The sequence below is a fragment of the Carcharhinus amblyrhynchos genome, chromosome 9 (assembly GCF_965287045.1).
Source record: "Carcharhinus amblyrhynchos chromosome 9, sCarAmb.v2.hapA, whole genome shotgun sequence".
Classification (NCBI taxonomy): domain Eukaryota; kingdom Metazoa; phylum Chordata; class Chondrichthyes; order Carcharhiniformes; family Carcharhinidae; genus Carcharhinus; species Carcharhinus amblyrhynchos.
This window is the reverse complement of record NC_137332.1, coordinates 108670656-108694054: the sequence shown is the minus strand read 5'-3', so window position 1 is coordinate 108694054 and position 23399 is coordinate 108670656. Positions and strand designations below refer to the sequence as shown.

General features: G+C 47.9%; 2 protein-coding genes across 2 annotated transcripts; both read left to right on the top strand.

Moving 5' to 3' along the window:
* The first annotated feature begins 2849 nt into the window (after window positions 1–2849).
* Window positions 2850–19255, top strand: LOC145348680 (zinc-binding protein A33-like). The gene is made up of 9 exons (XM_080196839.1): window positions 2850–3257; window positions 3649–3744; window positions 4491–4724; window positions 6113–6135; window positions 6220–6338; window positions 7607–7788; window positions 16650–16745; window positions 17417–17650; window positions 19229–19255. Exons 1-9 carry the CDS (start codon window positions 2856–2858, stop codon window positions 19253–19255), a joined length of 1413 nt encoding a protein of 470 aa, XP_080052965.1. The 5' UTR covers window positions 2850–2855.
* An 87-nt stretch (window positions 19256–19342) lies between these two features.
* Window positions 19343–21488, top strand: LOC145348679 (E3 ubiquitin-protein ligase TRIM69-like). The gene is made up of 2 exons (XM_080196838.1): window positions 19343–19454; window positions 20720–21488. Exons 1-2 carry the CDS (start codon window positions 19343–19345, stop codon window positions 21250–21252), a joined length of 645 nt encoding a protein of 214 aa, XP_080052964.1. The 3' UTR covers window positions 21253–21488.
* The last annotated feature ends 1911 nt before the right edge of the window (window positions 21489–23399 follow it).

Here is a 23399-nt window from a genome sequence, read left to right as displayed (position 1 = left end):
TAAATTATCCTGATATCCTCATTGAGTCATAGAGGTTTCCAGCATGGAAACAGGCCCTTCGACCCAACTTGTCCATGCCACCCAGTTTTTACCACTGAGCGAGTCCCAATTGTCACATTTGGCCCTCGATAACCATCTTACCCATGGAACTATCTAAAAGCTTTTTAAAAGACAAGTTGTTCCTGCTTCAAGTTCTGCCTCTGGCAGCTCATTGCAGACACTCACCACCCTCTGAGTGAGATCAATTGCCCTTCTGGGCACTATTGTACCTCTCCCCTCTCACTGTAAACCTCTGTTCTCTAGTTTTAGACTCCCCTAAAATTGGGAAAAGATGTTGACTATCGACCTAATCTCTGCCCTCATTATTTTTTAGACCCCGATAAGGTCACCCCACAGCCTCCAGGGAAAAAAGTCCAGCCTTTCCATATAACTCAAACCATTAAGTCATTGCAAAGAGGGTAATTGTACAAAAGGGGTTGGGACAGTGAGATGCTCTGGTCTGACCCAAAGTTCAGTTGGATCATAGCTGATCTGTTTTCTAACCACATTTACTGACTTTGGTTTTATAGTGTTGGAGCCTTTGTGTGAAGAAGCTTTTCCTGAAATCCACCACACCACCCCCCCACCCCCAGCTCCCTCATCCTGATGGGTCCTTTTGCCATGTTGGCAGGAAGGGCTTTACCTGGAGCAGCCCTGCCATCTGCTGGCAGTCCTGTGAATGGCCACTTGCTCTGTCAGCTGCCTTTAAACTGGAAGCTGGATAGAGTGAGGGCATCAATATCAGATAGTCATTAACAAATCCAATCGGGAATTCAAGATCAACATCTTTACCCAGAGAGTGGTTAGAATGAGGAACTCCCTCCCATTCAAGGAGAACAGGAATGGAGAAGGGGTTTGATGTGGGAAATTTCTTATAAATCAATAAGGTTTTACGATAGTAAACACTGAGACACTGACAGGTTTAATAGCAAAGGGTTAAATAATTCTGAAAACAAGATTGTAGACTAATGAGAGAAGAGATTACACACATGTGAATGTAGGGAAATAATTAAACAAGTAATTATGATTGAAACATATATGCTGATATTTTAAATGTATTTTAAGTGTTGTATGAATTATTCACTTCAGTCGAAGGCAGGTTACCTTAAGGTATGATGGTAAAGTCGAATAGTTCAGAACCAAAGGCCTGGGAATCATGTACTTTGCAAAATGTATCTCAGAAAGTTTCTTATGCAGCAACACATATTGGAATTTTATGAGTAGGTGTTTTCCTTGTCCAGACTCAGGCTGGAAATGTGCCCGGATGCGGGATCACCTGCCTATCCAGTTTGGCAATGGTTGGGTGGGAACATTCACTTTGACCCCTCTAGTGAGTCTCTCAGGAAACTTGGCAACAGGGAAGTGGCTTTAACCAAGATGGGAGTTCATGGATAAATGAGACATCATTATGCTGGGTGGTGAGATGCAATTGTCTCACAAGATGATCTGGAAATTTCGGTGTTAGACTGGGGTAAACACAGTAAGAAGTCTCACAACACCAGGTTAGAGTCCAACAGGTTTATTTGGTAGCAAAAGATGATCGCAGGCTGCTGGGGAGACAATAACAGATTCAGTATCACGATTTGTTTAAATGAATCATGAACAAACTGATGGAGCAGGAGGTGAGCAGGAATTTAAAGATATTATTGTGCAGTCGATGTCCCAGTTCCTGGTGTGTTAGTGTGATCCAGTGAGCTGACAGAGGCTGTCCATTCAACACTCTGCAGTAAATGGAGACTCAGCTCAGGACCTATGTGTGTGTATGTGTGTGTGTCTCAGACTGTGTTAGGGAGAGAGAGCATGTGAGAGGGTGTGTCAGTGTGTGAATGTGTGAGAGAGACTCTCTGTGTGAGTATGTGCATATGTCTGTGATTTTGTGTGTGTGTGTGTCTGAGAAGTTGTCTGTGTGAGAGAGAGAGTGAGTGTCTGTGCATGAAAAGTTGTGTGAGAGTGAGTGTGCAAGATTGTACGTGTGCGTGTGTGTCTCAGTGTGTGTCAGGGTCTCTGGGAATGACGATTCCCCTCAGGAGTGTTTCAACAGGAACACTTGACTCAATCTGAGCCAAGAAACAAATTACATTTATATAGCGCCTTTAATGCAATGCAACATCCAGAGGGATGTAACAGGGATGTAAATCAGACAAAAGTGGGGTGGGGGGGGACTGGGCCAGTGGGCTGGGGGAGGGGGGATTGGGTCAGTGGGCCGGGGGAGGGGGGGATTGGGTCAGTGGGCTGGGGGAGGGGGGGATTGGGTCAGTGGGCCGGGGGTGGGGGGGATTGGGTCAGTGGGCCGGGGGAGGGGGGATTGGGTCAGTGGGCCGGGGGAGGGGGGGATTGGGTCAGTGGGCCGGGGGAGGGGGGATTGGGTCAGTGGGCCGGGGGAGGGGGGGATTGGGTCAGTGGGCCGGGGGAGGGGGGGATTGGGTCAGTGGGCTGGGGGAGGGGGGGATTGGGTCAGTGGGCCGGGGGAGGGGGGGGATTGGGTCAGGAGCAGAGACAGCTGAAAGAATGGTTTCAATCTTAACTGGGAATGAAATTGCTGAGTTCCTCAAAGTGTTGGGATTGAGAAGGGAGGGTGGGTGTTTTAAGGAGTGTGTTTGTAGAGAGGAAAGATAGAATGTTCTAAAGCTGACTTTATAAATTGAAAAAGGCTCCAGACACAATAAAGGGGCTCAGTTTGATGGGATTACAGAATTCCTGGCATTGAGAGTGTCTCTGATCACGTGAAGTCAAATCCAGGAAGTGCAGCTGGGAACAGGAATTGAAAGTGAAAGAGGTGGAAGAGAGAGACAGAGAGAGAGATTCTGAGCACTGGGATGGCATCTCCGGATCTCAGCCAGGAACTAACCTGTCCCATCTGCCTGGAAATATTCGCCGAGCCCGTGTCTCTGGAATGTGAACATCATTTCTGCAGGAGCTGCATCTCCCAGAGTTGGGAGAGGGTCCCGGGAGATGTTTCCTGCCCCCAGTGTCGACAGGTCTTCACCCAGAGGAACATCAGGCCCGCTCGCACCCTGGCTAACATCGTGGAGAAGCTCAGAGTGCTGAAGGTGAAGGTGACACAGCCAGAGGAGGAGTTTTACTGTGAGGAACACGGGGAGAAGATGAAACTGTTCTGTGAGGATGAAGAGAGAGCCATCTGTCTGGTGTGTGGCATGTCCAGAGCTCACAAGATGCACAGTGTGATCCCAATAAAGGAAGCAGCCCAGATATACAAGGTACTGGATCACTGCTACTGACACAGACAGGGAGGGAAGAGGGACGGGGGGAGGGGTGGTGGTGGTTAGTAACAGAGGGGGAGGGAGGTTGTAGGATGAGGGAGGGGAGAGCTGCAGGGAGTGGCGGAGGGTGGGGAGAGGGTTGAGGGGAGGGGAAGGTTAATAGAGGAGGGGAATTGAACTGGAGGAGGATCATTGCCTCAGGCGGAATTAACACAAAGTTTCTCCTAAATTTCTTTATCCTTTCATCCCAAACACTGAGAGTGACCAATCCTGGGAATATCTCCTTCTCTCCTTCACCAGTGGATTTAGGAACAGCAAACTCCTCCAGAAGGTGCCCTGAGCGAGTGTTCACTTTCACAATCCCCTTTGTGTCCTTTCTGTCTGCCAGAACAAGTTAGAAACATCATTGGAGACTCTGCAGAAGCAAATGGACCTCAGTCTTCACAGTAAAAGAGAAGGAGAGGACGGCATTTCACAGATGAAGGTAGGAGAGTGTCCTTTAGGCTTTGTGTAATGTTCCCTGTGTTTGTCATTGAGAGTGAGTGAGCTTCTCACACAGTGAGAGAGAGAGAGTTTTACTGAATAAAATGCTGGAGTCCAATGTACATTAGAGGCTACGCCCAGAACTGGAATGGAAGGGACCGTCTGTAAATTGAAAAATATGGCAAAAATGTATAAATGTCTAATTTTACTGCTGCACCCAATCTCAATAATCAATAAAATAAATCTAGCTAGTAATTCATTCCCTGATATCCATTATTCTATACATAAACCATCTGAATCCCTCAATTAAATTCCAGCCTATAACTCACTCCCAGGTATCCATTATTCTATACATAAACCATCTGAACCTCTCGATTAGATTCCAGTCTGTAACTCACTCCCAAGTATCCATTATTCGATATAGAAACCATCTGAACTCCTCGATTAGATTCCAGTCTGTAACTCACTCCCAGGTATCCATTATTCTATATATAAACCATCTGAACCCCTCGATTAGATTCCAGTCTGTAACTCACTCCCTGCTGTCTAATATTTAATAATGTTGTCGTGTTTGGTTGTAACTCACTCCCACACACCGAATATTCCATCATGTTGAACCTGCCGTGAGCTGTTATTATTTGTTATCGGAATTGGAGACATTTTTAATCCTGTAAACCATTGCGCAGGGACTAGGGACACTGGGATTAGAGACGTTGTTTATTCCACTCTGTATTTATTCTGTTCCAGACTGAAGTTGAGAGAATGAGAAATGAAATCCACAGTGAATTTGAAAAGATGCACAAGTTCCTGTTTGAGAAGGAAGAGTTGATGAAAACAGAGTTGGCGCAAAAAAGCAATAAAATATTGGAGGAAATGGAGAAGAATTTAAAGAAAACCTTGGATGAAATGTCTTCTGTTGAAGGAGTAATAAGAGATCTTCAATCCAGGCTGGAGATACAAAAGGCTCCAGAGTTCCTCAAGGTACAAAACCTCTTTGTCTTGTCCAGGAGAACATTGTGGGACTGAGGGCTGACACACTGACCTTTAACCTCTGGGCCTGGGTTTGACCTCAGTCTGATTGGTTGGATGATGATCTCTTGCTGCTGTCACTGAGGGTGCAATGGGAGATGGGGTGAGGTATTCTCAAAGTGATGAAATGAAAAATGGTGGGGTGTAAGTCGTGAGGAGGGAGAGATCAAATTATCAGGGGCAGAGATAGAGTAGACAGGAAAGAACCTTTCCACCAGGTGGATGGATCAATGACCAGGGGGCAGAGAGTTAAGATAAGGAGCAGGAGGATTAAGGTGAGAGGGGATGTGCAGGAAACCTTTTCACCCACAGGGTGTTGGGAGTCTGGAACTCACTACCTGAAAGGGTGATGGAGGAAGAGACCCTCATAATATCTAAAAAGTATTTAGATGTGCGTTAGCGATGCCAAAGGCAAACAAGGCTTGGGACCAAGTGCAGGAAAATGGGATTCGAATATTTGGGTGGTGTATCACTAACCAATGTGGACTTGGGCTGAAGGGCCTTCTTCTGTGTAACAATGATTACTGACTCTGACTGTATGAGAATGTTTTTAGTGAATACATTGTTGAGCTGGGAGCCAGCGTAGGTCACCAAGCACAGGGGTGATGGGGGCTATGGTCAGATACAGAAGAATGTAAGCTGCTGAGGACATCCAGCTGGACATGGGCACTGGGAGGGGTGGTTGGGTGATCAGGAATATTTGGGAACAGGATGGAGAGACACAAGAAATGGGTCACATGGAAATAATGAGCTCAGAGTGAGAATGAAAGGGAAAAGGAGATGTTATTTTCTAGATGTCTCCATTCTGTCCCTCCTCATAATTTCTCTGAGATTTACAGGAACCGATCTTTAATGTGAGAATAGGAACTGATGAATTAGGAGCAGAAGTTGGCAATTCACCCCTTTGAGCCTTCTCCGCTCTTCAATCAGATCATGGCTGATCTCTCCCTGGTCCCAAATCCACCTCTCCACCTCTTCCCCATATCACTTTAACCCTTTTTTATCAGAAATATATCCATCTTTTCTTGAAACTATTTCATGATTCAGACTCCACCGCGCCATGGGGCAGCGAGATCCACAAATATACCACCCACGGAGGGGGGGACTTTCACAGGAACTCCATTGCAATGTTAATGTGAGCCTACTTGTGATTCATAAATAAATATTTAATGATTCAGACTCCACCATGGTACCCAGCAACAAGTTATTCAAATTTATCACTCTCTGCGAGAAGTCGTTCTTCCTGATTTCAGTTTTAAATCTACTGCCTCTCGACCTGTACCTGTGACCTCTTGTTCTAATCTGACTCAATAATATCTGTTCTGTTTCTGTTCCCTCAGGATATACAGGACCTTGTGAAGAGGTAAGCAGATTTAAAGGAACAGTTTTGCAATGTGATCGCTGCTGTCTCTCTCACACAGACTGATTTGCGGACCTGTTTTTACAGGAGTCAGATGGAGTTTCACGAGGCTGGAACTGTCTCCACTCAGTTACCTGTGGATATAGATGGTGGACCATTCAAATACATCAATGTGTGGAGGGAAATGAGAGCACTGATTTCACCAGGTATCATTCTGTGAATATTGCAATCTCCTTACTGTTATCCACGTGAGTAATGGGCTTTGACACACTGATGGAATGACCATAAGAAAGAAGAGCAGCCGTGATCCAGCCCAGTGAACCCGCTCTGTTTTTGGATAAGATTATGACTGATCTGTTTGTGATCTTCACTCCACTTACCTCCCCACCCCACAGAACCCTTAACCCCCTTGTTGATCAAAAATCTATCCAACTCAGCCTTGTAGTCAATGAGGCAGCCTCCACTGATCTCTCTGTGGAAGAGAAATCCAAAGACTAATGACCCTCTCAGAGGAGAAATTCCTCCTCATCACCATCTTATATCACCCTTTTATTGAAGCTTTGCTGCCCAGATCTCGATTTCCCCAGGAGATGAAAGATCCTCCCAGCATCTACCCTGTCAAAGGGACCCTCTCAGAATCTTACATGTCTCAACAAGATCACCTCTTATTCTTCTAAACTTCAGTGAGTTTTGACCAAACTTGCTCAACCTTTCCTCAGAAGACAATCCCTTCATCTTAGGAATCTATCTAGTCAACCTTCTCTGAACTGCATCGAATGAAAGTATCTCCGTCCTGATGTAAGGTGACCAAATCTGTACGCAATATTCAAGCTGCAGTTTCACTGATATGCACAAGAAGAGATCATTCGGCCCATTGTGTTCCTGCTAGCTCACTGTAAGAGTAACTCACCCGCTCACACTCCTGCACCTTCTCTCTCTCACTCTGCAGATATTTCCTGTTCAGATAATGATCCCATTCCGTTTGAAAGCCGTGATTGAATCTGATTCCACCACAGTGCATTCCACATCCTAAACCCTGGCTGTGTGAGAAGATTTTTCCTCACATTACTGTGGCTTCCTTTCTCAATCACTTCAAATTCTGTGTCCTCTGGTTCTCCATCTCTCCATCAATGGGAACAGTTTCTCCCGATCTTCTCTGTCCAGCCCCCTCATGATGTTGAACATCTCTATCTAATCTTCTCTTCGCCGTCTCCTCTCTAAGTTGAACTACCCCAGTGTCTCCGATCTATCTACATACCTGAAGTTCCTATCCCCAGGAACCTTTCTGGTGAATCTTGTCTGCACTCTCTCTCATACCTTCACATCTTCCCTAAAGTGTGGTGCCCAGAACTGGTGCAGAATGATAAACAACAGCAAACAATTCTGGGTCAGAATCCAATGCTGTTTGTACACGTCTTGTGATTCACTCCTATTTTTCTTTTAGTAACAGCTTCCCATTTGTGTTCTTTTCCAGTTCCAGCTTCTCTCACCCTGGATCCAGACACAGCAAACGATGAACTCATCATTTCCCAGGATCTGAGCAGTGTGAGGTTCGGAAATGAGAATAATGATCTTCCTGATAATCCAGAAAGATTTGAGGATGGATTATATATTTTGAGCTGCCAGAGTTTCACATCAGGGAGACATTACTGGGAGGTGGGTCTTGGAAACAAAACTGCCTGGGTTGTGGGTGTCGGCAGAGAGTCTGTCAACAGGAAAGGAAACATCATTCCTTCACCTGGGAATGGATTCTGGGTCATCGGCCGGTTTCCTGACTGCGAATCATTGAAAATCCCAGATGTCATCTCCCAGATGAAAGTGAAACCCCGGAAGTTAGGAATTTACCTGGATTATGAGGGGGGACAAGTGTCATTTTACAATGCTGAGGACATGTCTCACCTGTACACATTCACTGACACATTCACCGAGAAACTCTACCCCATCTTTAACCCTTGTAATAATGAGTATGGTGATAACTCTGAGCCACTCACACTGCTCACTCGCTAACACACTCAGATATGGTTTTTGATGTCAGGATGGTGCTGTGTGCTGCCTAACCCACTGCCCAAGCAACTCACGTTCTCTGCCGCATGATATTGGGGGGTGTGGCCGGGTGTTTGAGTGTGTTTGCAGTTTGGAGTTTACTGTAAAGTTAATTCAGCTTCTCAAACTGTCCCGATCTCAATCTGTGACAAACCCAGACACACTGGGCTGCAATAAAATGAATTGTGGCAACTGTGCCCCCCCGTCTCAAACAATTCATTGTGAAGTCAATTCCATTTGCTCCATTTAATAAAGGTTTTATTTGCAGACTGGACTCTGCAGATTGTGATTCAGAGAATGTACAGAACGAATTAGGTGGAAGAATATCAGAATAGGTTCTGGAGGAGGACATATCAACATCTACTCCACTTTCCCAGCCTATCCCTTCACTCACATTCAAGACAAGAATATATCGATCTCAGGGTTGAATATTCTCGCTGACAGCTCACCGATTTAAAACATCCCAAAGATTCACAACTCTCTCTGAGTGAAGACATTTCTCCTTGTCTCAGTCTTAAATGTCCGACCCCCTTATCCTGATTCTGTGACTCCGAGTTCTAGAGCAGTCTCAGCATCGACCCTGTCAGGATCCTGAACAATTCTGTCTGTCTCAATAAGATCACCCCTTATTCTTCTAAACTTTAAAGAATACAGATCCATTGTACTCACTCTGTCTCCTCATACAGAACAACCCTTTCATCCCAAGAATCTGTTGGGGGAACGGCAAATTGTGCGGAGGGTGTGGAGAGTCTGCAGAAGGATCTAGATAGGCTGGGCGAATGGGCCAGGAAATGGCAAATGGAATTTAATGTTGGCAAGTGTGAGGTCGTCCACTTTGGTAGGAAGAATGGTAGGAAGGACTATTACTTACGTGGCGAAAAACTGCAGCAGGCGACGGTGCAGAGGGACCTCGGGGTCCTTGTGCATGAATCACAAAAACCCAGCTTGCAGGTGCAGCAGGTGGTCAGGAAGGCGAATGGGATGCTGGCCTTCATAGCGAGGGGGATTGAATATAAAAGTAGGGAGGTCTTGCTGCAGCTGTATAGGGCATTGATGAGGCCGCAGCTGGAGTACTGTGTGCAGTTTTGGGCGCCGCACCTGCGCAAGGATATTTTGGCCCTGGAGGGAGTGCAGAGGAGGTTTACTAGGCTGATACCGGAGTTGAGGGGATTGAGCTATGAGGAGAGGCTGAATAAACTAGGCTTGTACTCGTTAGAGTTTAGAAGAATGAGGGGAGATCTCATTGAGACGTATAAGATGATGAATGGGATGGATAGGATAGAGGTGGAGAGACTCTTCCCGCTCAAAAAAGACAGTAGGACTAGGGGGCACAGCCTCAAGATAAAGGGGAGGCGGTTTAGAACGGAGTTGAGGAGGAACTTCTTCACTCAAAGGGTGGTGAATCTCTGGAATTCTCTGCCCGTTGAAGTGGTGGAGGCTGCCTCGCTAAATATTTTTAAGAAGCGGGTTGATGGGTTTTTGATAAGAGAAGGGATTAAGGGTTATGGGGAGAGGGCGGGAAAGTGGAACTGAGCCACGACAGATCAGCCATGATCTTATTGAATGGCGGGGCAGGCTCGAAGGGCTAGATGGCCTACTCCTGCTCCTATTTCTTATGTTCTTATGAACCTTCATTGCAGTCTCTAAGGTAAGTCTAGGTTTCCTCAGGTAAGGAGACTAAAACTGTGCACAGTCCCCCAACTGTGACCACACCCAGTCACTGTTTCATTGCAGCAAGGCTTATACTCTTATACATCAGCTCCATTGTAATAAAGGCTAACATACCATTTACCGTCCTAATTGTTCACTGGATCTGCTTGTTACCTTGCTCTGCTTCACCCCAAATTCCTTCTGAATCCCAACATTTAAAAGTATCCCATCTTTCAAATAAATTATCCTGATATCCTCATTGAGTCATAGAGGTTTCCTACATGGAAACAGGCCCTTCGACCAACTTGTCCATGCCACCCAGTTTTTACCACTAAGCTAATCCCAATTACCCTCATCCTGATGGGCACTTTTCCCATGTTGACAGGAAGGGTTTTGTATGGAACAACCCTGCCATTTGCTGGCAGTCCTGTGAATGGCCACTTGCTCTGTCAGCTGCCTTTAAACTGGAGGCTGGATATAGTGAGGGCATCAATATCAGATAGTCATTAACAAATCCAATCGGGAATTCAAGATCAACATCTTTACCCAGAGAGTGGTTAGAATGAGGAACTCCCTCCCATTCAAGGAGAACAGGAATGGGGAAGGGGGTTTGATGTGAGAAATTTTTCACAAGTCAAACGTTTTATGACAGTAGACACTTGGACACTGACAGGGTTAATAGCAAAGGGTTAAATGATTCTGAAAACAAGATTGTAGGCGAATGAGAAAGAGATTACAACACGTGAATGTAGGGAAATAATTAAACAAGTAATTATGATTTAAACATATATGCTGATATTTTGAATGTATTTTAAGTGTTGTATGCATTATTCACTTTAGTCAAAGGCAGGCTACCACAAGGTCTAATGGTAAGGTCGAATAGTTCAGAACCAAAGGCCTGGGAATCATGTACTTTGCAAAATTCATCTCAGAAAGTTTCTTATGCAGCAACACATATTGCAATTTTATGAGTCGGTGTTTTCCTTGTCCAGAGTCTGGCTGGAAATGTGCCCGGATGCGGGAACACCTGCCCATCCAGTTGGCAATGGTTGGGTGGGAACCCCTATATTGAGCATCTCAGGTAACCTGGCAACAGGGAAGTGTCTTGAACAAGATGGGAGTTCATGGACAAATGAGACATCATTACGCTGGGTGGTGAGATGCAATTGGCTGAGGTGCATGACATATTATTATTGACATGTGTACATTGAAGATGATTGATTGTACATAAGAACATAAGAAATAGGAGCAGGAGTAGGCCATCTAGCCCTTCGAGCCTGCCCCGCCATTCAATAAGATCATGGCTGATCTGTCGTGGCTCAGTTCCACATTCCCGCCCTCTCCCCATAACCCTTAATCCCCTCTCTTATCAAAAACCCATCAACCCGCTTCTTAAAAATATTTAGCGAGGCGGCCTCCACCACTTCAACGGGCAGAGAATTCCAGAGATTCACCACCCTTTGAGTGAAGAAGTTCTTCCTCAACTCCGTTCTAAACCGCCCCCCCTTTATCTTGAGGCTGTGCCCCCTAGTCCTACTGTCCTTTCTGAGCGGGAAGAGTCTCTCCACCTCTATCCTATCCATCCCATTCATCATCTTATATGTCTCAATGAGATCTCCCCTCATTCTTCTAAACTCTAACGAGTACAAGCCTTTATCCAGCCTCTCATAGCTCAACCCCCTCAACTCCGGCATCAGCCTAGTAAACCTCCTCTGCACTCCCTCCAAGGCCAAAATATCCTTGCGTAAGTACGGCGCCCAAAACTGCACACAGTACTCCAGCTGCGGCCTCACCAAGGCCCTATATAGCCGCAGCAAGACCTCCCTACTTTTATATTCAATCCCCCTCGCTATGAAGGCCAGCATCCCATTCGCCTTCCTGACCACCTGCTGCACCTGCGAGCTGGGTTTTTGCGACTCATGCACAAGGACCCCGAGGTCCCTCTGCACCATCGCCTGCTGCAGTTTTTCGCCACGTAAGTAATAATCCTTCCTACCATTATTCCTACCAAAGTGGACCACTTCGCACTTGCCAACATTAAATTCCATTTGCCATTTCCTGGCCCTTTCGCCCAGCCTATCTAGATCCTTCTGCAGACTCTCCACACCCTCCGCGCAATTTGCCATTCCACCAATCTTGGTGTCATCAGCAAATGTCAACAACATACACTCGGTTCCCTCCTCCAGATCATCTATATAAATGGTAAATAGCTGAGGCCCCAGCACCAACCCCTGAGGCACTCCACTAGTCACCAACCGCCAATCCGAATAGCACCCATTGACCCCAACTCTCTGCCTCCTATTTGACAACCAGTCCTCTATCCACGCTAACACCCTACCACCAACTCCATGTCCCCTGACCTTCTGCAATAACCTCTTGTGAGGTACCTTGTCAAACGCCTTCTGAAAATCAAGAAAGACCACATCCACCGGCTCTCCTCTATCCACCACCCTCGACACATCCTCATAGAACTCCAGTAAATTTGTCAGACACGACTTCCCCTTAACGAAACCATGCTGCGTCTGCTCTATCAAGCAATTCCCCTCAAGCTGCCTTGTTATTTCCTCCTTGATGACGGATTCTAACATTTTACCTACAGTAAGCTAAGATACAGTGGGAATGATTGAGAAGAAAACCTATAATGGTTCTGTTTAGAATTGTAAAGGTCAGATCTATTCGGAGAGCTCTGGCTGCTCACCCTGAGAGCTGACTCCACCCTCTGATGGTCTCCCAGCAGCCGCTAGTTAAATAAAGTTACGTCTTTGATTCAGAAACTCTGGCTTCATGTGTCCTGTATTGTCTACATTTTCCTGACAGTACTGGTCACCTCTAGTACCCCTCAACAGTCTGAAAAAAGAGAGAGAGGCTCCATGCCCAGCGCTGTACTCACTGTGACTGGGTTTGGTGAGGGGTTCCAGACCCTTGTTTCAGCTGAAGCAATATTTTAAAGTGGGGGCTGGATGGCAGTATATGTACTCACAGTGACACCCCGTGGAAGGCAATGGAAAGGCACATTGCACAGAGTGATCAACAAGAGGCTGATTCACTACCTCCCATTGAGTGCTGCCACCCCAGCCGAATATCCTTCTCACCAGCATTACTGTCTCAGTAACATGTCTCACAAGGTGACGTGGAGTTGTCAGCATTGGACTGGGGTAAACACAGTAAGAAGTCTCACAACACCAGGTTAAAGTCCAACAGGTTTATTTGGTAGCGGGGGAGACAGTAACAGATTCAGTATCACGATTTGTTTAAACGGAACATGAACACACTGATGGAGCAGGAGGTGAGCAGGAATTTAAAGATATTATTGTGCTGTCGATGTCCCAGTTCCTGGTGTGTTAATGTGATCCAGTGAGCTGACAGAGCCAATCCCCCCACAGCCGGATAATGTGCAGCAAGTGAGAAATGAGAGGCTGGAACACAGGATTGTTCCTGTTCATCGAGTTAATGATAACCCCAAAGCCCAGATACAAACAAATCCACTCTTTAACCAGGAATGGTGCCTGGATTGTGGAGGGAGATCAGTCCTGGGAGCCGGAGGAGAAACCTTCCTCACTGCTCTCCACTGGTGTCCCAGTTTCAGCATCCCGGATCCTGGATTCTGATCCCAGTTTGCAGAGTAAAGGGGGGAGGGGGGAGATGGCGGTGGGAATTTGCAAAGTCAGAGGTGTCAAAGACTATTTATTAAAGAATGGAGGGGGTGGGGCAGATTGATAGAGGGGGGAGAGAAGGGAGGGAGTGTTACAGGGAGAAGATGGATTTGGGAAAGTTTCGGGGACGAGAGAGAGGAGAGAAACTAGAGAAAGATGTAAAGGGCGAGGGGGGGCAGATTGGGTCAGTGGGCCGGGGGAGGGGGGGATTGGGTCAGTGGGCCGGGGGAGGGGGGATTGGGTCAGTGGGCCGGGGGTGGGGGGGATTGGGTCAGTGGGCAGGGGGAGGGGGGATTGGGTCAGTGGGCCGGGGGAGGGGGGGATTGGGTCAGTGGGCCGGGGGGGGGAGGTTGGGTCAGTGGGCCGGGGAAGGGGGGGATTGGGTCAGTGGGCCGGGGGAGGGGGGGATTGGGTCAGTGGGCCGGGGGAGGGGGGGATTGGGTCAGTGGGCCGGGGGGGGGAGGTTGGGTCAGTGGGCCGGGGAAGGGGGGGATTGGGTCAGTGGGCCGGGGGAGGTGGGGATTGGGTCAGTGGGCCGGGGGAGGGGGGGATTGGGTCAGTGGGCCGGGGATGGGGGGGATTGGGTCAGTGGGCCGGGGGAGGTGGGGATTGGGTCAGTGGGCCGGGGGAGGGGGGGATTGTTTCAGTGAGCCAGGGGAGGGGGTATTCGGTTGGTGGGCCACCTAACAGCTTCAAGTTTTTAGGTGTTCAGATCACCAACAACCTGTCCTGGTCCCCCCATGCTGACACTATCATTAAGAAAGCCCACCAATGCCTCAATTTCTCAGAAGACTAAGGAAATTTGGCATGTCAGCTGCAAGTCTCACCAACTTTTACATTTGTACCATAGACAGCATTCTTTCTGGTTGTATCACAGCTTGGTCCGGATCCTGCTCTGCCCAGGACCGTAAGGAACCTCAAAAGGTCGTGAATGTAGCCCAGTCCATCACTCAAACCAGTCTCCCACCCACTGACTCTGAAGTTCCAGCTGCCTTGGAAAAGCAGCCAGTATAATGAGGGACCCCGAACATACAGCCCGAATTTACCATTTTCATTCAAAGTGCTGAAACTGGGAGTGTTTCAGGTCTGACTTTTAATCCCGTTCTCCGGCGCCCCCATACACACTCTGCCCGAAACAAGATCAGTCATTCTGAATCACGCTGCAGAAGCTGGGCGGGGGCTTATCAAGCCAGAAACGCTGTAGATCAAATCGGAGTATTCAATGGTGCATGCGATGTTAAAAAATAGAAAAATGTTCCCCTGCCGTATGGTTTCTGGGCCGGATAAAACCTCCTGTCTCCCACAGACGTTGCCCCACCCCCACAGCATAACTGACCTCCGTACCCCCCCCAACCCAACCCCCCCACTACCCAGACTGATCACGGCCCTTTGCCCCACTTTCCCCCCACCGATCACACGCAGAGGGCCACCGGACCACCCCCACCCCACCCCCCCATTCCCCCTCAACCAGAGAACAATCTGATCCGCCTCCCCCCACCACCACCGATCTGAGTCAGAGAGCAGCCGGAAGCTCTGAACTTACCCCTTCAGAGGCTGGCGTGGCTGAAACAGACCTTTGTGGATCATTTTTGTCTTGTGCCGAATCTGGATGGGCGAACACGGTGGCAAAGGGGGAAATGCCCGTCAGTTTGGGCGTGCAGACCATGAAGTCACGCCCACTTGGGACGCAGTGCCGATCACGGGCAGTTTAGATGCTTGATAAAGGGGGAATGGGCATGGAGTGGATCACACTGCTCGCCTTACTTCCAACATTACCAAGTCTCTGTGAAAACGGGGACAAGTTGGTGTTAAAACTGGACCCATTCTCTCTTCCACCTTCTGCCAGCGGAAAAAAGATTCAAGAGTCTGAGGTCACGTACCAACCAACTCGAGAACAGCTTCTTCCCTGCTGCCATCAGACTTTTGAGTGGACCTCCCTCGCATTAAATTGATCTTTCTCAGCAGCCTAGCTATGACTGTAACACTACATTCTGCACCCTCTGTATGAACAGTATGCTTTGTCTGTATAGCAAGCAAGAAACAATACTTTTCACTGTACACTAATACATGTGACAATAATAGATCAAATCAAATCAAAGTGTTGGGATTGAGAAGGGAGGGTGGGTGTTTTAAGGAGTGTGTTTGCAGAGAGGAAAGAGAGAATGTTCTAAAGTTGATTTTATAAAGTGAAAAAGGCTCCAGACACAATAAAGGGGCTCAGTTTGATGGGATTACAGAATTCCTGGCATTGAGAGTGTCTCTGATCACGTGAAGTCAAATCCAGGAAGTGCAGCTCGGAACAAGAATTGAAAGTGAAAGAATTGGAAGAGAGAGACAGAGAGAGAGAGACTCTGAGCACTGGGATGGCATCTCCGGATCTCAGCCAGGAACTAACCTGTCCCATCTGCCTGGAAATATTCACCGAGCCCGTGTTTCTGGAATGTGAACATCACTTCTGCAGGAGCTGCATCTCCCAGAGTTGGGAGAAGGTCCCGGGAGATGTTTCCTGCCCCCAGTGTCGACAGGTCTTCACCCAGAGGAACATCAGGCCCGCTCGCACCCTGGCTAACATCGTGGAGAAGCTCAGAGTGCTGAAGGTGAAGGTGACACAGCCAGAGGAGGAGTTTTACTGTCAGGAACACGGGGAGAAGCTGAAACTGTTCTGTGAAGTTGAACAGAGAGCCATCTGTGTGGATTGCTGGAGTTCAGAACATCAAACTCACAAAGATCTGCATATCAAAGAGGCTGTCCAGATATACAAGGTACTGACTCACTGCTATGGACACAGACCGACAGAGAACAGGGGGAGGCGGTGGGCGTAGCAGAGGGAGAGAGAGGGTTTGTAGAGTGAGAGAGGGAGAGGAGAGGACAAGGGGAGACTGGGCTGGGGTTATGTGAGGAGGTGGAGAGTGTTGGGAAGGGGAGATCATTGAGAGAATGTTGATGAAGGAGGGGAATGGAGCTGGAGGAGGATAATTGCAACAGGCGGAATTAACACAAAGTTTCCCCTAAATTTCTTTATCCTTTCATCCCAAACATTGAGAGTGACCAATCTTGGGAATATCTCCTCTCTCTTTCACCAGTGGATTTAAAAACAGCAAACTCCTCCAGAAGGTACCCTCAGCGAGTGTTCACTTTCACAACCCCCTTTGTGTCCTTTCTGTCTGCCAGAACAAGTTAGAAACATCATTGGAGACTCTGCAGAAGCAAATGGACCTCAGTCTTCACAGTAAAAGAGAAGGAGAGGACGGCATTTCACAGATGAAGGTAGGAGAGTGTCCTTTAGGCTTTGTGTAATGTCCCTGTGTTTTTCATTGAGAGTGAGTGAGCTTCTCACACAGTGAGAGAGAGGGAGAGAGTTTTGCTGAATTCAATGCTCGGGTCCATTAGAGGCTATGCCCTGAACTGGAATGGAAGGGAGCGTCTGTAAATTGCAAAATATGGCAAAAATGTAAAGCTCTAATCTTACCGCTGTACCCAATCTCAATAATCAATAAAATAAATCTACTAAGTAACTTATTCCCTGATATCCATTACTCTATACATAAACCATCTGAACCCCTCGATTACATTCCACTCTCTAACTCAGTCCTAGGTATCGATTATTCTGTATATAAACCATCTGAACCCCTCGATTACATTCCAGTCTGTAACTCACTCCCAGATATCGATTATTCTATATATAAACCATCTGAACCCCTCGATTAGATTCCAGTCTGTGCCTCACTCCCTGCTGTCTAATATTTAATAATGTTGTCGTGTTTGGTTGTAACTCATTCCCACACACCGAATATTCCATCATGTTGAACCTGCTGTGAGCTGTTATTATTTGTTATCGGAATTGGAGACATTTTTAATCCTGTAAACCATTGCTCAGGGACCAGGGACACTGGGATTAGAGACGTTGTTTATTCCACTCTGTATTTATTCTGTTCCAGACTGAAGTTGAGAGACTGAGAAATGAAATCCACAGTGAATTTGAAAAGATGCACAAGTTCCTGTTTGAGAAGGAAGAGTTGATGAAAACAGAGTTGGCGCAAAAAAGCAATAAAATATTGGAGGAAATGGAGAAGAATTTAATGAAAACCTTGGATGAAATCTCTTCTGTTGAAGGAGTAATAAGAGATCTTCAATCCAGGCTGGAGATACAAAAGGCTCCAGAGTTCTTCAAGGTACAAAACCTCTTTGTCTTGTCCCGGAGAACATTGTGGGACTGAGGGCTGACACACTGACCTTTAACCTCTGGGCCTGGGTTTGACCTCAGTCTGATTGGTTGGATGATGATCTCTTGCTGCTGTCAGTGAGGGTGCAATGGGAGATGGGGTGAGGTAATCTGAGTGTGATGAAATGAAAAATGGTGGGGTGTCAGTCGTGAGGAGGGAGAGATAAAATTATCAGGGGCAGAGATAGAGTAGACAGGAAAGAACCTTTCCACCAGGTGGATGGATCAATGACCAGGGGGCAGAGAGTTAAGATAAGGAGCAGGAGGATTAAGGTGAGAGGGGATGTGCAGGAAACCTTTTCACCCAGAGGGTGTTGGGAGTCTGGAACTCACTGCCTGAAAGGGTGATGGAGGAAGAGACCCTCATAATATCTAAAAAGTATTTAGATGTGCGTTAGCGATGCCAAAGGCAAACAAGGCTTGGGACCACGTGCAGGAAAATGGGATTCGAATATTTGGGTGGTGTATCACTAACCAATGTGGACTTGGGCTGAAGGGCCTTCTTCTGTGTAACAATGATTACTGACTGTGACTGTATGAAAACAAGGATGAGAATGTTTTTAGTGAATACATTGTTGAGCTGGGAGCCAGCGTAGGTCACCAAGCACAGGGGTGATGGGGACTATGGTCAGATACAGAAGAATGTAAGCTGCTGGGGACAGAACATCCAGCTGGACATGGGCATGGGAAGGGTGGTTGGGTGATCAGGAATATTTGGGAACAGGATAGAGAGACACAAGAAATGGGTCACATGGAGATAATGAGCTCAGAGTGAGAATGAAAGGGAAAAGGAGATGTTATTTTCTAGATGTCTCCATTCTGTCCCTCTTCATAATTTCTCTGAGATTTACAGGAACCGACCTTTAATGTGAGAATAGGAACAGATGAATTAGGAGCAGAAGTTGGCAATTCACCCCTTTGAGCCTTCTCCGCTCTTCAATCAGATCATGGCTGATCTCTCCCTGGTCCCAAATCCACCTCTCCTCCACTTCCCCATATCACTTTAACCCTTTTTTATCAGAAATATATCCATCTCACACATTTACCACCCTCGGCGAGAGGTTCCACACATTTACCACCCTCGGCCAGAGGTTCCACACATTTACCACCCTCGGTGAGAGGTTACACACATTTACCACCCTCGGAGAGAGGTTCCACACATTTACCACCCTCGGCCAGAGGTTCCACACATTTACCACCCTCGGCCAGAGGTTCCACACATTTACCACCCTCGGCCAGAGGTTCCACACATTTACCACCCTCGGCCAGAGGTTCCACAAATTTACCACCCTCAGTGAGAGGTTCCACACATTTAACACCCTCGGCGAGAGGTTCCACAAATTTACCACCCTCGGTGAGAGGTTCCACAAATTTACCACCCTCGGCCAGAGGTTCCCCACATTTACCACCCTCGGTGAGAAGTCGTTCCTCCTGATTTCAGTTTTAAATCTACTGCCTCTCAACCTGTACCTGTGACCTCTTGTTCTCATCTGACTCAATAATATCTATTCTGTTTCTGTTCCCTCAGGATATACAGGACCTTGTGAAGAGGTAAGCAGATTTAAAGGAACAGTTTTGCGATGTGATCGCTGCGGTCTCTCTCACACAGACTGATTTGCGGACCTGTTTTGACAGGAGTCAGATGGAGTTTCACGAGGCTGGAACTGTCTCCACTCAGTTACCTGTGGATGTAGATGGTGGACCAGTCAAATACATCAATGTGTGGAGGGAAATGAGAGCACTGATTTCACCAGGTATCATTCTCTGTATATTGCCATCTCCGTCCTGTTATCCACGTGAGTAATGGGCTTTGACACACTGATGGAATGACCATAAGAAAGAAGGGCAGCAGTGATCCAGCCCAGTGAACCCGCTCTGTTTTTGGATAAGATTATGACTGATCTGCTTGTGGTCTTCACTCCACTTACCTCCCCACCCCACATAACCCTTAACCCCCTTGTTGATCAAAAATCTATCCAACTCAGCCTTGTAGTCAATGAGGCAGCCTCCACTGCTCTCCCTGTGGAAGAGAATTCCAAAGACTAATGACCGACTCAAGAGGAGAAATTCCTCCTCATCACCATCTTATATCACCCTTCTATTGAATCTTTGGTGCCTAGATCTCGATTTCCCCAGGAGATGAAAGACCCTCCCAGCATCTACCCTGTCAATGGGACCCCCTCAGAATCTTACATTTCTCAAGAAGATCACCTCTTATTCTTCTAAACTTCAGTGAGTTTTGATCCAACTTGCTCAACCTTTCCTCAGAAGACAATCCCTTCATCTTAGGAATCAACAGAGTGAATCTTCTCTGAACTGATTCCAATGTAAGTATCTCCTTCCTGATGTAATGTGACCAAATCTGTACGCAATACTCAAGCTGCAGTTTCACCAATGTGCACAGGAGATCATTCGGCCCATTGTTTTCCTGCTAGCTCATTGCTAGAGCAGCTCACCTGCTCCCACTCCTGCACCTTCTCTCTGTCGCTCTGCAGATATTTCCTGTTCAGATAATGATCCCATTCCCTTTGAAAGCTGTGATTGAATCTGATTCCACCACAGTGCATTCCACATCCTAAACCCTGGCTGTGTGAGAAGGTTTTTCCTCACATTACTGTGGCTTCCTTTCTCAATCACTTCAAATTCTGTGTCCTCTGGTTCTCCATCTCTCCATCAATGGGAACACTTTCTCCCGATCTTCTCTGTCCAGCCCCCTCATGATGTTGAACATCTCTATCTAATCTCCTCTTTGCCGTCTCCTCTCTAAGTTGAACTACCCCAGTGTCTCCGATCTATCCACATACCTGAAGTTCCTATCCCAGGAACCGTTCCGGTGAATCTTTTCTGCACTCTCTCTAATACCTTCACATCCTCCCTAAAGTGTGGTGCCCAGAACTGGTGCAGAATGATAAACAACAGCAAACAATTCTGGGTCAGAATCCAATGCTGTTTGTACACGTCTCGTGATTCACTCCTATTTTTCTTTTAGTAACAGCTTCCCATTTGTGTTCTTTTCCAGTTCCAGCTTCTCTCACCCTGGATCCAGACACAGCACACAATCAACTCGTCATTTCCCAGGATCTGAGCAGTGTGAGTTTCGGAAAGAAGAATAAAGATCTTCCTGATAATCCAGAAAGATTTGATTGTAAATTATATATTTTGACCTGCCAGAGTTTCACATCAGGGAGACATTACTGGGAGGTGGGTCTTGCAAACAAGACTGCCTGGGTTGTGGGTGTCTGCAGAGAGTCTGTCAACAGGAAAGGAAACATCACTCGTACACCTGAGAATGGATTCTGGGTCATCGGCCGGTTTCCTGACTGCGAATCATTGAAAATCCTGGATGTCACCTCCCAGCTGAAAGTGAAACCCCGGAAGTTAGGAATTTACCTGGATTATGAGGGGGGACAGGTGTCATTTTATGATGCTGAGGACATGTCTCACCTGTACACATTCACTGACACATTCACCGAGAAACTCTACCCCATCTTTAGCCCTTGTAATAATAACTCTGGTGATAACTCTGAGCCACTCACACTGCTCACTCGCTAACAAACTCAGACATGGTTTTTGATGTCAGGATGGTGCTGTGTGCTGCCTAACCCACTGCCCAAGCAACTCACATTCTCTGCCGCATGATATTGGGGGGTGTGGCCGGGTGTTTGAGTGTGTTTGCAGTTTGGAGTTTACTGTAAAGTTAATTCAGCTTCTCAAACTGTCCTGATCTCAATCTGTGACAAACCCAGATACACTGGGCTGCAATAAAATGAATTGTGGCAACTGTGCCCCCAGTCTCTCGGCCTTTTGTCTAAGATCAAGTGTAGTATCTGTTCTTAGCCTGGGGCTCGGATTTCGCAAGGAGCTATCAGATTTCGATGGGCGTTGTGGATTGAAGAAGCAGGTGTCAGACGACCAGGAGACGATCGTCTACAACACTTGAGCTCTGCTGCTACTGGTGGATCTTAATGCTGGTTTCAAGCCTCTGGCTTGGACCTAACGCCGATACAGTACGTCTCAGTGTTCTCGAGCTATGGCTGCAGCTGCATCGAGAGCTACAGGCCAAGGGCTGCCCAACACCATCCGGGTGAAGGCTTCGGGAGGAGACTCGCCCGTTTTCCGTGACTTTGTGGTGAAGAAGGTACTGATCGAGTGCTGCGGGTTCCAAGCAGCAGACGTCTGCAGTGTGGCTGAATACAGCAACCAGCCCGACGTGGACATCAGTTTCAGGAGCCTGTCAGGATGCCTCAAGTTCCTGACAGCCCTCAAGGACAAAGGCAAAGAGGGGCCCCTCTCCATCCTGACGGCTGAGCCCCTGTTCACCGTCCCGTCCCAGCGGAACCGGGTTATCATGTTCCAAATGTATAACCCCTACGACCCTGCGGCTGATGTGCTGATGTTCCTCTCTAGGTACGCGGAGGTGAAGGGTGAGAGCGTGGACGTGATGGACAAATACGGGATCTGGACCTGTAAGAGACAGGTGAGAGTGACTCTCAAGACTGACCCCAACGGAGGCCTCCTGCAGCCGCCCTCCAATTTTGCCATCGGGGGGAATCGAGGCTTCCTGTACTGTGCGGGACAGCCACGAGTGTGCCGAATCTGCGGCAAAACCGGCCATTTTGCCGCAAGCTGCAGCACCGCCTTCTGCAGAAACTGCCTGAAGGAGGGACATGCGACGAAGGACTGCAAAGGCAGCAAATGTTGCAACCTGTGTGGGGAGGCTGGCCACGTTTACAGAGCCTGCCCCAAGCGGAAGGTCACTTTCGCCCAGATCACCGGAGACGGACTGAAGAAGGCAAGCGCCTCTGCCACCTCAGAGAAAAAAGACCACCGGTACAGAAGCAGGCCCGGAGAAAGCTTCTGAAGGAGGAGTGGACCCCCCCCCAGTGCAGCAGGAGGACGCACCGACAGCACCACCAGCAGAGGGCGCAGAGGCCATGGAACAGGAGAGCGCAGATCCCGAGAGCCCCTGGCAGTGCGTCAAATCCAGGAGAAACATCCGGAAAAGGAAATCCGTGGCAGCTGGAGCCTTGAGTGGCGATGTCTCCTCAGACGAGGAAAGGAAAGCTGTCAGATGACGAAACCACAAGAGGCTCAATTTAAAAGCGGCGCTGGATCCACAGGCGACAGAGACGACCGACGCCATCGCAACACCAGCGGACCATCCAGACGACGGAGGCAACACTGCAGCCGCGGCGATCCCGACTCCGCAGAACAGGAACAAGGACACTGACACCGTCCGGTACGAAGACCGGCCAGCAACCCCGGCACCAACCGACGGCCACATGACTCCGACGATGTCACCCGGTCGCCGGCGGGGATCTGAGGCAGGGTCGGACTGTCACATCGGCCCTGCAGAAATTCGTCAGCGCCACAGGAATGCGGCACCTGGTGCATGCTGACTGACGGAGATGTAAGACCTTTCCTACTTTAAAAATGTCTTTAAAGTTTGCCTCGGTTAACGTACGCAGTGTCAAAGACGGGTTGAGATGTGCGTCCACATTATCCTACCTGGCCAACGTCAAGGCTGACCTGCTGTTCCTGCAGGAGTGTGGGATACCCCACCTCAGCAGCTACAGGCGTTAGTCGAGTGTATGTGGTCCCACGGGCCGTCCATCTGGTCAGGTGGGAACGACTGCCGTTCCTCGGGCCTCGGCATCCTGCTGCGGGGAGGTGGCTTTACCATCTCCGAAGTTAGGGAG